At 37.4% G+C, this 15,508-nt stretch overlaps 1 protein-coding gene across 3 annotated transcripts in view; it reads left to right on the top strand.

The window, feature by feature from the left end:
* mon2 (MON2 homolog, regulator of endosome-to-Golgi trafficking) overlaps window positions 1-10,175 on the top strand; it is a 55,604-nt gene extending 45,429 nt beyond the window's left edge. For all 3 annotated transcript variants that reach the window (XM_057836348.1, XM_057836347.1, XM_057836349.1), the window contains 5 exons: window positions 3,969-4,029; window positions 4,124-4,247; window positions 4,457-4,664; window positions 4,820-4,902; window positions 9,604-10,175. In XM_057836348.1, the coding sequence (XP_057692331.1) occupies window positions 3,969-4,029; window positions 4,124-4,247; window positions 4,457-4,664; window positions 4,820-4,902; window positions 9,604-9,767 (640 nt within the window). In that variant the 3' untranslated portion in view covers window positions 9,768-10,175. The remainder of the gene's footprint in view (window positions 1-3,968; window positions 4,030-4,123; window positions 4,248-4,456; window positions 4,665-4,819; window positions 4,903-9,603) is intronic.
* Window positions 10,176-15,508: the final 5,333 nt, after the last annotated feature.

Genomic DNA, 15,508 nt, shown 5'->3' with positions numbered 1-15,508 from the left:
CCTCCATCTATCAGAGTAATATGGTTGTCCATCCTCAGGGTTTCCCCCAGTGCTTTATAAGCCTGGCGGGCCACCAGGCTTCTGTTGCACAAGTTAATTGGGGGTGTAAATCCCCAATTTCATGACAATATGATACAAAATCATTTTTTTGGACAACATTACAATGTTTTGCCACGATTCGATTCAAGGGCCTTCGATTGGTTTATATATGTACAGATTTTAAAGTCAATTCCGTTTCACCCAAAGCAATGAGAAATATAAAGCAATTAGGAAGATTTTGACAATTTTGTTGCTGAAATACTTGAATTTTTTTAATTGAAATTTTCTTTTGAACAGAACATATCTAAAAGATATTAATATTACTAATAATTAGGGCTGTCAAACGATTAAAATTTTTAATCGAGGTAATTACAGCTTAAAAATTAATCGTAATTAATCGCAATTCAAACCATCTATAAAATACGCCATATTTTTCTGTAAATTATTGTTGGAATGAAAAGATAAGACACAACACGGTACATTCAACATACGGTACATAAGTACTGTATTTGTTTATTATAACAATAAATCAACAAGATGGCATTAACATTATTAATATTCTCTGAAAGCGATCCATGGATAAAAAAACTTGTAGTTCTTAAAAGATAAATGTTAGTTATAGTAAGTATAGTATAGTAAGTAGTAAGTTATAGAATTAGAGTTATAGAAATTTTATATTAAAACCCCTCTTAATGTTTTCGTTTTATTAAAATTTGTAAAATTTTCAATCAAAAAATAAACTAGTAGCTCGCCATTGTTGATATCATTACACCATGCTCACTCCCCAAACCCATAAAATCATTTGGACCCAAGCGCCAGCAGAGGGCGCCAAACAACAAAAAACAAGTAACAAGCGGACATTACACTACTGTCATTTTAATCTGAGCGGGGCATGTGCGTTAATTGCGTCAAATTTTTTAACGTGATTAATTTAAAAAATTAATTACCGCCCGTTAACGCGATAATTTTGATAGCCCTACTAATAATTATTGTTAATATTAATTGGTTTTGTTTTTTGATTGATTTCAATACAAATGTTACAAACATATTAATATGTCATTCCAGATAGTTTATTTGTTATAAGTCTAGTCTTAAAAAAAAAATCTTAATTTGATCATTTGATTATATTTTATATTCATTTATATTTTTATCATGAATTGTTACTGTATTTTCTATCTTTTTATATATCTTAATGAGTACGTAATGTTGTAAAATGTTACTAAAAACAAAAATATTACAAATAAAGTCAACAAAAACAGAAACACTCTCTGCTTATGATCCCCTAACACAAACAAGAAGTTTTTTTAAGGCATTGCCTGCCATTAACAATTATAGTTATCCAATTATTTGTAACTGGGAGGACTGGCTGTGAATGCTCATCTTACAGTTCGCTGCTAGCCTTTCCCAGTCAAAATGGACTGGGCGTCTAGCACCATAAATGGCAGCCAATGATCTAAAAGATTGCCCTCTAAACTTCACCTTTTCATTATGTGCCATCTTGTAACGTATTAGTGCCAAAGAACTTTCTTGATGTGAGTTGAGGAGCTTTAACCGGCAGAACTGTTTTGCCAGTATCTTTTAGCATTTTGGTTTCAAAAATCAATGTTGAAGTATGTTGAGTAGCTTCACTTAAAAGACTAAAGTAGTACGTTGTTGCATAAATGATTAGATGCAGTTTTCACATGAGCTAGCAGTGCTTGGTCGGAACACTGTAATGAGTAGTCAGAATAAATTAGAAGTAAAACAACATATGTATGGTGATTCAAGACCGAGAGAACGAATCTATCTAATCATTTGTAGTTCTTGTTCCAGTTAATGTCGCAGCTGTGCTGTGTAGCACCTTGTGTTTATCTTCTTGGTTCAATTAATTAGGAAATTACTGCTGAATGGTGTAGCAGTTGATGGAAACGTAGCTTTAGAGACACTTTCAGCTGCTGGAATGTACAGCTATGAGCTACTTTACCTTGTTACAATTGGCTCGTGTATTTTATTTAGTTTGGAAGCTCGACTGCCTTTACGAGAGTTGTCTCATGTTTCACTGTTGAGAGCACTGCTGGAATAAAACCTCCTGGAATAGAGACGCACTTTGCTGCTTCAGCAGAGCCCGACTTGATGGTCTCCCTTTTTAAAGTCTGTTGTACACTATTATGTTTTTTTCTGACTTGATGAAGTGAAAAAAGGCTGGAATGTACAATGCCAAATAAGTAGATACTTAATTACCCAATGTTGATAGTGGCATCCTTTCTGATAAGTGTGAAATTTTGTTACCTGCTTTAAACTTGGGAAATAGTGCTAACTGGTGGAAAATACACAAATAAAAAATAAAAGGCAGATGTACCATTTGTAGAAGCATAAAATGCCCGAATTAAGATAAATGGAGTTTAAATAAATTTTGTGATTTTTGGCGAGGTGGTTGCTTGGAACAAAAATAGCGAGTTTGGTTAGCTTTGCCATTAAAGTTGTGGCAATACTTAAAAAAGAAAAAATAACATCAATAGTCCACTTCCATGATAAGGTTTAATAAGTGACTTTTGAGCAATTAAAAGGTGCAGTGCATGGTTTGGATATGAGAAAAATATCTATAATTTATGATTGTCTCTTGTGAAAAAACGACTCCAATCAAAATATCCAATTGTCCCTCATTTCAATGCAAAGGTGAGACATTGCTTGACAGATGCTTCACTTTATTTACAGATTAGCATCAAACACTGTGTGCAGTCTTTCAAGTTTGTGAAAATTAAGTGCGAATTAACACATTCTGAGATTAGAAAGATTAGAAGACAAAGTGGAGTTTTTATTATTATTATTATTATTATTATTATTTTATGGGTATTGAATACAAAGAAAATGGCGTTCGATCGAAGATTCACAACCTTTACCGTTACCTTTAACCTTCTTAACCTTTACCTTTAACCTGTAACATTTTTTTTCTGGTGCTTTCTATTGCTTTATCTTGAGATTCAGGGCTCAGACTCCACAATTCTCAGTTTTTGCCCTTTAAAAAATATATATATATATATATCTCAAATATAGATAGAAAGAATTACCCTAATCTGTACGTCTCTAATCACATTGTAAGGCTGCAGCTATTGATTTTTTTAAGTAATCATTTCATCTATGGATGAATTGTTCGAGTAATCGATAAACATTTAATATGTTGCAGAATAATTTTAGGAGCTGTAAAACAAAGAATCAAGCGTGTATGCTTGCATTGACATTTATGTTGACCTACACATCCATTGGCGCCAATATTGCACTTTCAAAAGAGCATTAAATTTGAATACAAAATGAAAATACCTGAATATTTCTTCTAACTATACTAAATTGCACTTTCATTTCACAAGACCAAAAATGCATTTCAAGATAATCTAAAAATCAATGACAACATCTAAGCTTGGCATGAAATGGTATAAAAAATGAGGATCTAAGTAAAACTAAACAACAACAAAAATGGAGTTCAAATGCCTGATTAGTCCAATTGATATGTACTTTTAGTAGATCATAATAAATTTGCATAACAAAAATCTGCTAACTTAAATTCGATAAAATACTTTTTTTTCCAATTCTCATTCAAACACATATTCCCACAAAAAAGTCTAAATATGCCTCCAAACTAAATTAAAAATGCATAAACAAACATATTAGCTCGAACAAAAGCTGAAAGACTTATATTGGCCTGAACAGGGAGCAGCTGGATTCAGCTTAGACAAGTTATAACAATTGCACTGTTGCCATCAGTGCAGTGTATCCTCCCAAACCAATAAAACTAAATGCAACACTTTCAAAACAAATCATTACAATGCCACTCTAATTAAACGAAACATCGAAGCAACACAATTAAATTCAAAGCTTTTTTTTTTTAAAAATTGAATTACTCGAATTTTCAATTTAACGTTGTAACACTAATTTATTGTTTTTCTGCTTTACAGCTCGCCTCCCGATAACTTGTCCATTCAAGAATTTCAGAAGAATGAAGCCATTGATGTGGAGGTAAAGCAGTGAATATAAATATGAATAAACAGTTTACAATAACTGTTTTGTGACTTCATCAGTAGTTATCTTCTTTTTTTTTTTTTTTTTAAAGGTGGTCCAGCTGATTAGCACGGAGATTTTACCCTTTGCTAATTTCATCCCCAAAGACTTTGTGGGTCAGATCATGGCTATGCTCAACAAAGGCTCCATCCACTCACAGTCGCCTTCATTCACAGGTAACGTGACTCGCATTATCCGTAACGTGGTGCGTGATGTGTGCTAAACTCAAGTTTGTTCCAGAAAAATTCAGTATATTCATGTATAGGTATTTAGTGTATTGATAATGCTTTAATAAGGTGGTATACTTGTGGTATAATTCCTAAATAAAAATGTTCAACAAAATTGCAAGCAGTCGTTAAGATATGACATCCACATATATTGACAGAAGCAGAGATCGACATGCGCATGAGAGAGGAGTTTTCCAAGGTGTGCTTCGAGACGCTGCTCCAGTTTTCCTTCAGCAACAAGGCGTCAACGCCGCAGGAAGGCTTCATCTCGCGCATGGCTCTCTCCGTGCTGCTTAAGCGCTCCCAGGACGTCCTGCAGCGCTACGTCGAGGACGAGCGATTGAGCGGACGCTGCCCCTTGCCCAGGTAGACTTTTGGACCATTACTTCCTTTTTTTTTTCTCTTCGTACCGTGAATATATTCTTGTCATGAAGGGTGCCAAAAATGTGAATCCATTTCAAATTGCCCAACCTGGGGTGCTTTGGACTTTTGGAATAATCATTTTGTATTTTTCCTCTCAGGCAGCAAGTGACGGAGATCATTTTTGTCTTAAAGGCCATCAGTACGTTGATGGACTCACTGAAGAAGACCCAGCCTGAAAACGGTGTGTATTACATTTGGAATATGGAAAGATAGTCAATGCATCTTGGAGTGAAATGTGTAAAGAGCTCAGTTAAGACCAATCTTGCAAATGTCATTTTATTCATTCACTTCCACTGAAGGTGATAGATCCAGCTTATGCCTCCCACTTCGATTGGATTGGATGTTTGTTACCGTCCATGGCACTGACATATGAACATTCACTCTAGGATTATCACAATTAATCGGCTGATTGACGATCAAAATAATCGGTTCGAGACATTGTTGACAAAAAAATGGCCCACGTTCTCTTTTTTTTTTTTGATCCTTTTAACAGTGCAGATAGTCCCAGAGTTACGGCGGACCCAACTTATGCGATTTCGACTTTACAACGCCTGCGTCTCGTCGTATTTTTTTGTGTTTTTTTTTTTTTTAAATGTTGACTTTTGTTTCGTGATACATACTTTTATTTTGGCGCAGGAAGCTTAGATCAGGTTGTACTTCCGCACGCAAGAGCATTTACACACCCGCCCAGCCCACAAATGGCAGTGACTGCACACGAACACATGAGGAAGCAACAGAGTGAAGAGGTGGCAGGCTGCGCGTACATTTGTTGCTTGTAAAGCATCCAGAGGCGACGGCTGTATATAACCCCTTTAGTACTGTTTATTGTGCATTTTCAATTGTGGTCGAATACTTGGGGGCGAGTTTATGTGATTGTTTTTGATGATATGCGGACGCTAGCTGATACATGCTAATCGTTTGTTATTGCTGTATCAGCAGCTACTTGTAAACGCAAATTGGAATTGCTGTTATTGAAGATGAGACTGAGTTAATTTCATTTTATTTTAGTTTCATTCTGCAAGTTTTGAGGTCATGAGCAGATGAATAAAGTCTGCAAACCACACGGACTTCTGACATCGTCATTTCGGAGCTTAGCTCACTGTCTAGCTAGGACTTAGCTCCAACGTCTTGGCGAGGACAGTACAATGACGTATAATCAGTCTTGGGCACGTTAATTTAAAAAAGTAATTAGTTACACTACTCACTACTTCTTCCAAAAAGTAACTGAGTTAGTAACTGAATTACTCTATAGTAAAAGTAACTAGTTACCAGGGGAAGTAACTATTCCCGTTACTTTAAAAAGAACTTGTTGTATGTCAAAGAATTTGAAATTTTCTGAGCAGTATTCGAGTCAGTGGAATAGAGAAGAACAGACAGGTAGTTAACTTGTTAGGTGCTTCAGCAGATTTGAATTGCTTACCACAGATGTGTTTGCCCCGGGACATAAATTACACATTACTAGGCCTGTCGCGATAACAAATTTTAGTGTGCGATAATTATTCTCATAAATTATTGCGATATGCGATATTATTGCGCCCCCCCCCCCCCAATTTTTTAAACCAATTTACAATAACACAGTATATATTAATAGATGAAGTACACCCATTTAAACGCGATATTTACTCTTAAATTCAAATCTACTTTTTAAGAAATCACAACTAAAAACAATAGACCATACCTCTTAAGTAAAAAACAACAATATTTATACCGCACAGAAACACAGAATAAATAAAATGTGTTTAAAAAAAAAAAAATGCACTTAACAACTTCAGCATTTAGAAAAAATTTTCCCGTCATAGCTTCTGCAATGGTGTTCCATAGGGATGCAATGATACAGTTAAGTCATGGTTCGGTACGAATTTTGATACGAGGGACATGATTTTCGATCCGATTCAATACATTTAATGCTCTGTAAAAAAACAAAAAACAATTGTATTTTTTTTTTTTTTTTTTTTGCTAACGAGCAAAAATTAAATTGCCATCATATAAACATGCATTTTAGTGCATAATATTTATGTGCTTACTTCTTACTGATATGAAAAAAATTTGCATAAAAGTGCTGAGAACAATCTTTACTGTTTGTAAAGTGAGGCAGGGCACACCGTTGATTGCTACAGCTCTCTTAGTAGCTAGGTTTACTACATGAGCAAGACATCCTATTTATGGTCCGAATCCATTTGCGTCACGTACTGAATTAACAATACTTGCAACATTATCTATAGGCACTGGTATGGATTGATTTGGCCTTCTTAATCTCATGTGACAAATGACAGTTTAGAATTCATTGATGTAGTATATGGACTACATGTCCCATAATCACTCTGGGCTCACGTAGCCAATGGCATGGGAAGTAGCACATCTAGTTTGCCATTTCATGATATCTAGTGTGTGCGCGCATTAAAAAAGTTAGCAAGCGTCGCTGAAGTCACGTCTGCTCATTACTACACAACACCAGCATATGAGGGCTTTCATATACAGGACGAGTTTGAAGCACAGCGCTCTTACCGGTAATTTCATTCAGCTGTTCTTTGTCAAAGTGAGGTTATTCGTAGCAGCCAAGTCGGTAACAATGTTTTGGCGGACTTAATTGTAAATATCCAGCGTTGTGCCGAAAAATAGCCGCCCCGCGTGAAATGTCACTCCTGACGGGAGCGCCCGCACGTCAACAACACCGGTGTTCTGCCAAAATATCCTACATCGGCGAAACGACCTACATTAGTCGAATTTGAGACCTAAAGTACTACCGTGCGCTCTAAACTTGTTTTGTTTAGATGCATACAGGAATAAGGTACTAAAAAAATGCCTGCAGAAAATACTTAAATGTAGTTATATCAAATAAGGACGGTTTAAACACGCTACGTGACTAATGTGGTCAACTGCTTCAAAGCTAACACAAAAAAACACAATGGTTAAAAGTATGAGAGGGTAATACATGCAAAAAGTATCTTTGAGGCTGTGAAAAGGTTCTAAATAACTAAATAAAAACAAAAATAGTGAGTAATCGCCGCCTCTAACAGATGTGCGCATGCGTGTGAATGCATGCGCAAGCGCCCTGAGCATTGTGTAGACGTTTCGCCGCGTAGTAAGGAATGGCCGAACACCGGCGCGCCATAGATGGTCCACAGTCACTCTGGAGCACTGACGCGGCCGGTATACGTTGAACAATAGGATATAATGGGAACAATTGGCTCTGGCGCTAGTTTTTGGCGGACCTGGAACGAAGATGCATTTTGCGCAGTTGGTAACGAACTTTTAACAGCACGTCTGCCGCACGCGCACACACACGTGCACGCGAGGCGATAAATCGCAGCGGAAAAGTTATCACCTCCATTTTTATATATCGCGCGATAAATGGAATTATTGCATATTGCGACAGGCTTACACATTACATGAAGGTTCTTTCCTTTAATTTCGACAAACTTGAAATCGTGTCTATATCTCCACTTCTTAAAGGACAATTTTTCTTCTGAATGCTCTGCCATCCCGACCCTGTTCATCTGTTTTGCGTGTGTGTGTTTGCCGCACGCGCTCTTCCGGTTTGCTTGTGAAATCACCGGCTCTGATTGGCTTACCACGACACATGACTCTAACCCTCAGCCAATCACAATCACTTTCATCGCATCTCTCGAGGGGCTACATTCACGTAGGCTCGTTTTCCGACAATTCACGTCACCTTCAAAGCGTCTGCCGTCCTCAAGATGGAAGCAGAATTATTGCTGGCTGACAGTGGGAGATGGGAACGAGGCTAGCATCAGGTGTAGCAAACACAGAAACGTTACCAAACTTTGGAAAGCATTGTCTAATTGAATGAGCAGGGGAAAACAGCTTGGAGTCAGAAGTACGTGCGCTATTCTCGAACCTGAACGCACCCCAAGTCTTGGATGACAAATCAACAGAGCAGAGTCGACTCGACATGGCTGGTAGTTTCTTCAGTTTATTCAGAGTAAGTAACGCACCGCTTTTGACCGTCAGTAACGGTAACGGCGTTGTAATGGCAGAAAAAGCAATTAGTTAGATTACCCCGTTACTGAAAAAATAACGGCGTTACTCCCAACACTGCGTATAATACATATTTTTGGATAGTTATTTTTAAATTTAGAGGGTGTTTTGAAGTATTTAAAGGGTTAATTTCGACTTACGTGGAAATCAGGGTTACATCGCCAGCGCAGGAACGGAACTCGTTCGTAAACTGGGGACTACCTGTATTTTTAACAAAAAAAAATGTACAGCTTTCAAAATTAATAGTTTAATAAAGTTAACAGTAAATTGTGTTTTCTGTAGTTTTTAATGAAAGTAGACCAATTAATTTGGTACGAATTTATCAAAAAGACCTATTTGCAAACACTTGCTTTTGCTTCAAAGATCAATGGTACAGTTGCCTTGTATTCATTGTCGAATGTTTCTCACTGCATAGTTTTTGGTTCCAATGCAATTTACATTAGCCAGTTAGTCAGCTAATTGCAAATATATTTGTTGATTAAACAATAATGAAAGTTATTATATGTGGCAAACCTAATTCGCTGCCAGTCCCTCCCAATTCAAATAGATTCGACGTCTATTGCTGTCAGAGGCAGTGAATGAGTTAACTCCACTCTGTTTAGTTTGATCCGAACAAGGTCAGTAACAGGAAATTTTCCTTTTTTTCTTTTTGTTTTCTTTGTGTGTGTGTGTGTTTTTTTATTTTTTATTTTTTTATAAACGTCTCAGCAGATTAATTTGAGACACTTTTCAAAATTGTGTTCTTCAGGTGCCCTTCAAGGTGTTTGTCGGCCTTCATTTTGAGCTAAACTCATTTCCATACGCCTGTGGGGATGATTTCCTAGATTGCTTTCTTTGGCTATTAATTTGTGTTTTTTTTTTCTTCTCCCTCCTCTATCTGCAGTGGACGACAACACGTGGGCTCAGGTGATCGCTTTGTACCCCACTCTGGTGGAGTGCATCACTTGCTCGTCCTCTGAGGTGAGCTCAGCTCTGAAGGAGGCCCTGGGGCCCTTTAAGGACTTCATGCAGCCCCCCGCTCCCAGAGTCCAAAATGGAGACTCATGACTTTTTTGGGGTGAAAAAATGAAAAATCTTGAATGTGTCTTCTTGATTGAAGTGCTTTAAGTGCACACACTCTCATGAACTCCACTCGAGCTACATCCACAGTGACGTGAGGCGACCCAAAGTGACCTGAAAGGCCAAAGCAGATGATTGGTCGTTGGCTGTCCCTCTGTCTTCCTCCCTCCATACTCATAAATAGACTGATTCAACTCAATGTACAGCAAGGGGGAGGAAATTGGGCCTTGTTGGTCTCAAAATGAACACTTTTTGTTTTCCAACAGTGACGATTTTATGCAAGGAAACAAATCTGAGCTGCAACATTCCATGTCATCTTTCGCCAGCCATCTGTGAAGGGACGTACGTACTGAAAATAAATGGGACAGTTCTACAAAACTGGCACTCTCTCACTTTTCTATTTTTAGGTAATTACCACAAAGAGTAACCTCTAAAAAAAAACAAAATAAAAAAATCATTACATACAGTATGTATACTAAAAATGAACGTTAAGCGATATCAAATGGAATCCAGCGTTTTAACCAAGTGTATACAGACAAACAAACAAACAAACAAACAAACAAAAAAGACTCTTTTTAAAATTAGACACAAATAGGAATAGGGAAAAATATATTTTTTTAAATCACTGCGGCGTCAAATGTCTGCTTTTCCCATTCATACTTTTATCATTCCAACCTCTATCCATCGGTCCACCTACAATCAATTATCCATCATCTAGCTTTCATCCATCTATCAAGCTACCCATCCATTTATTTACCCTTTCATCCATCTATCCACCCATCCCCATGTATTTCCATCCATCAGCCATCTATACATGTAGCCAATAGCCATCAACAATATCTATCCATCTTATGTTTTCATTACCACACAGTTCAGCGCACAGTGTTTAACCCCTTATAGAGCAAGTGACTTATTTTTGGTCAAAAAAACAAAACAAAACATTAACCCCATAAAGACCCTGGAGTCCACATATGCGGCATACGTCTTTTGGGTCATATATGCCACAATATTATTTGGTATTATTCAAGTGTGCCCACGGGGTCATGTAGGGTAGGGCCTACCCTACATGACCCTCCATGAGCAAAATTTGATGTCCACAAATGTGGATACTAGGTCACAATTAAATTTTTCAATAACATTTTTAATCATTTTTTATTACATTTTATGAATAAATTTATAAATTAATAATATGTTAATAAAACTAAAAATGAATATAAACTGACATACTATGCGGTTGTTATGATTAATATTTTTAAATATTAGATGTCAGTGTTTTACTCATTCGCAGCCACTGACAGCCCTCGATGTCCTATCCTCTGTGAGGGTTGGCATCATCAGTCGCAATGGCAGAAAATAGGTTAAATGGCTGCTCTATAAAGGGTTAATGAAAGTAATACTGGGTATTCATTTTGTAGAATTTAAAATTTGTTTTTGGTACTACATGTTCCAACAACATATCCAGCCATCTGTCAAACTAGCTGTCAATATCCATCAGCCGTCTATTTATACATCCGTCTATTCACCCATCTGTCTAAATACTAAGGCACTGATCTATGTCTATTCCATCAATCTAGCAAACCCTGTGATTGTCTGCGCACCTCCTACTGCGCACCTTTCGAGTGGATCATACCATAGAATTTTCTGTTACAAGGATAGATGTCTGATGCGCGCTAAGAGCTACGGGGACAGATGTCGTCACTCGTCGGTCGTTTTGCGTCGAGGTCATTGGATTAACAGTCTGTGCGTGGATTTAGTAGATTGCTCAAATCTTCAAGCGGTCTTCAAATTTTTGAATCATAGTCTAATACGGTTTGGTGTAAATCACTTTTTTTTAATCCGTTAAGAATTCAGCGAGGTATGAGTATCACTTCACCGCAACTGTAGTTGAGCAGAGAAAACCCCGACCCAAGATGGCAACCATTTACTACACCGCCGATCCCGCCATGTGGTATCTAGCCTTGTATATTTGTGTCTATGGGTCATACGAGGTGGACGGAGAGGGGCGGGGTGCACAGCTCTGCGTGGGCGGAGCTTGGCTCTTTTATTTCAAGTCCACGCACGAGCGCGAAGTCAAGAACGGTACATCACCGTCAAGGAAGGACGACTGCTTGACAAAATGGAGCCTGCTTCCCTCCTTTTGTCTACTTTGACGACATTTTTGTTCTTCTCATTCACTGCACGACTTCTCATGTTTTTTGGGGGGAGGTGTCGCCCGTCGACGGCCGCGTACTGGCTGAGGTAGTAGTTTGTGCTGTTGTTTGGGTTGTGACTGTGCCCGCTATGGAGATGACTGCGCAAGCTACTGCCTTGCTAGTGCTAGCCTCATGCTCCTCGCCGGGGGGAAAAAAAACCCTACGTCCACCTCCCGCCTTTTGGCGCCATTCACAGGTAAATATATATTCAAAATGAACGTTTTCTTTAATATTTATGTAATTAGGTTTTTATTGTATTTTTTTCCCTCAAAAAGGCATTGTTTTAGTTTGGAAATAAAACTACCGCTTTTCCTAAATAAAGTAGTTCAATGACCGTGGGAAAAATGACTACTTCCGTGTTTGCTTTTTTTTTTTGAGAAATGTTCAATCTAAAAGGGTGTCTGATGTTTTAAAAACGTGCCTTACGCTGTGAGGAGAGGGGAGGGGGTCGAGTGGAGTGTGTGTAATTTATGCACCACGCCACAGTGTGTCTAGCGTGGCAGAAGGCATGTAGGTCAACGGCGCTGTTGCTATGTGGAGACGAGTGACGTGGCTCACGCTGCCCACAAAGGTACAGTGGTACCTCGACATACGATCCTTTCGTTATCCGACGTAAAAAATGACTCGACATATGATGACATGCTTGAAATACGATGATTTACAGCAGCGTTGCATTTTTTTTTCCTCGCAAGAAGGTAGCACGGCAGATTTTCTTGTGAGAGACATCAACATGGGTCGCAAGAATGTTAGTGCAGGTGGTGGAAAAAGGTGACGCTTACCATTGAAGTTTAGAAGCGATGGAATATGTCTACGAACTCGACCGTTCTCATCCAACCTCCGTTCGGCAGTCTTTAGAAGTTAAAATGACAATTATTATTATTGTAACATTGGCAAGGAAATCGCCAGCTTCGTCAGTTTTTAATCATTTATCTCAGAACTTGTGCAATACAACACGGCTGAAAAGTGAAAGTAAGAACTCTTCTGCACCTCAGACACACATTCAGGAACAGCATACAAAACACAACCACCACATTAGAACCCAATCTGTTTGATTATCATTATTATTAAAGATGTCGATCAGGTCCGATCACGTCATTTTCAAAGTATCGAAATCGGCAAAAAAATATCGGACATGCCTTTTTTTAAAAATATTTTTATATTTTTTTTAATTAAATCGTTTTCTAATTGTATTTAACGTTAAAGACAAAATGTCTTACACTCATCCAGAGTCTTTAGTTTTGGTTTAAAGTAGGGCTATCAAATTTATTGCGTTAATGGCTGTAATTATTATTTTTTAAATTAATCACGTTAAAATATTTAACGCATGCGCTGCACGACCCACTCACACATTGTCGCATTCAATCTATAATGGCGCCGTTTTACCTATATATAGAGCTAAAAGGCAGCATAAAATGAGTAGAGTGAATTTTGGCAATCCTTGGAGCCTTTTTTTAATTGGCTAAAGCCTTAAAATCCCTCTCTCAGCAAGTAGAAATATCGTGGGAAGCAATGTGGTGAAAAAAGGTAGTAGTTGATTTTTTTTCTTAACACCCTATGTTATTTCCTGACGCAGAGAAGATACATCAATTGGTGCCACTAAGCACAGTCATGGTTGCACTTCCCATCATGCATTTGGACAGAACAGTTAAATGGCTACAGTATTTACTGAAAGCTCAACAAATACACTAGATGGCAATATTTAGTCACAATATACAAAGTCAAATTTATCCTTTAAGAATTACAAGTCTTTCTATCCGTGGATCCCACTCACAGAAAGAATGTTAATAATGTAAATGCCATCTTGAGGATTTATTGTCATAATAAACAAATACAGTACTTATGTACTGTATGTTGAATGTGTATATTCGTCCGAGTTTTATTCATTTTTTTCTTAATGCATTGCCAAAATGTATATGATCGGGGAAAATTATCGGGAATTGAATCGGGAGGGGGAAAAAAAAGCAATCGGATCGGGAAATATCGGGATCGGCAGATACTCAACTAAAACGATCGGATCGGGAGCAAAAAAACATGATCGGAACAACCCTAATTATTATAGTATTCCAATTTGTATTAATAATTTATTTGTTTTGCTATATGTAATGGCAATGCGCAGTATTTATGAACGATTTAGCGTAGGTTTTTGGGCTGTGGAACGAAGGAATCGAATTATATTGTATTCTATGGAAAAATGCCGCTCGACATACGACCATTTTGACTTACAAACCAGGTCCTGGAATAAATTGAAACCTTATGTTGAGATAACACTGTATTCCACCATATGTCTGCTGCCTTTTTCGTGTCCTCATCCCTTTGTCATTTTGTAGCGCTTTGAATATGACGCGAGTGTAGGTTGTCCCTAATGTCAGTCGTTCTAAAGCTTTGAAAAATACATTAACTCATTGAAAGCCAGCCTTTAACTCTTTATACACCATTTAACTAATTGGCTGCCATTGAAGGTGCAAGACGTCCAATACGCTTCGAATGAGAAGCTGTCAGTCCTCCTATTCGAAATGGATTGGATGTCCTCCACCATCAGTTGCACTGAAAGATGAGAATTAACTGCTAATCCTCCCAGTTTGAATGAATTGGACGGCTCTCGTTGTTAATGTCGGGCAATCGTATTTTTCTCATTTTTAAAACTTTAAAATGTTTTTTCCGTTAAAACCAAAAACAGATATTTTAACATTGTATGATTTATCAATATTTGAGTGATGTTAGGGGCCTTAACCGGTGGGTATTTGTTTTTATTCACTTTAAATGTTTAATTAATGTCAGTTTGTTTTTTTTAAATTCATGAATTATTTTAAAAATTGGGGAAATGTGATCCCCACCAATGACGACGCCAGGTATTTATTTATTTATTTTTTAAGTCACTTTACCTATAAAAGGTTTCCGTGTGTGTATTTGTACTTCTATTCAGGATATAAATGCTAGAGGATTTTTGAGTGTTCCTCCAAGACACACAAATTGTTATATTTAATACTGTCAAATCAGAGGCCGCTGTCATTCTATGCAGTGATTCATTAAATACAGGTTACATCATACTGCTGAGTCCTGACACCCCCCTCGCATAAAAAAAAAATAAAACAAATAAAACCACGCCCCAGGCAATATACAAACCCTGCAAACTAAAGTCAGACTGGAGACTTGATGAAGGATATATATATATATATTTTTTAAGATAGGGTTGTATGCATTTAAAAGAAAACTGACGCTTTTGACAGTAATATAAAAAGTTATTTGTGATCAAGGAATTTTGTGAATGACGCAATTCTGTAGAATGTACGTCAGCGGTGCCACTTACTGGCTGTTCACATAGCAACCGTTAGGCCGGTGATCTTTGTCCACATATTCTAGTTTGCATATTTATGCTAACTACCACAACACACACACACACACACACACATATATATATAATCATCTGTTTAAGCGTAAGATGCTTCAAACTACCGATTTTCAGCTTGTCATAAAGATTTTTTTATTATTTAAATTTTGCTACATATCTAATCAGCCACTTTACCTTGTTAGCGAAAA

This window comes from Corythoichthys intestinalis, chromosome 5, assembly GCF_030265065.1.
Source record: "Corythoichthys intestinalis isolate RoL2023-P3 chromosome 5, ASM3026506v1, whole genome shotgun sequence".
Lineage (NCBI taxonomy): Eukaryota > Metazoa > Chordata > Actinopteri > Syngnathiformes > Syngnathidae > Corythoichthys > Corythoichthys intestinalis.
The sequence above is the reverse complement of the archived record's forward strand: the minus strand, read 5'-3'. Positions and strand labels throughout refer to the sequence as shown.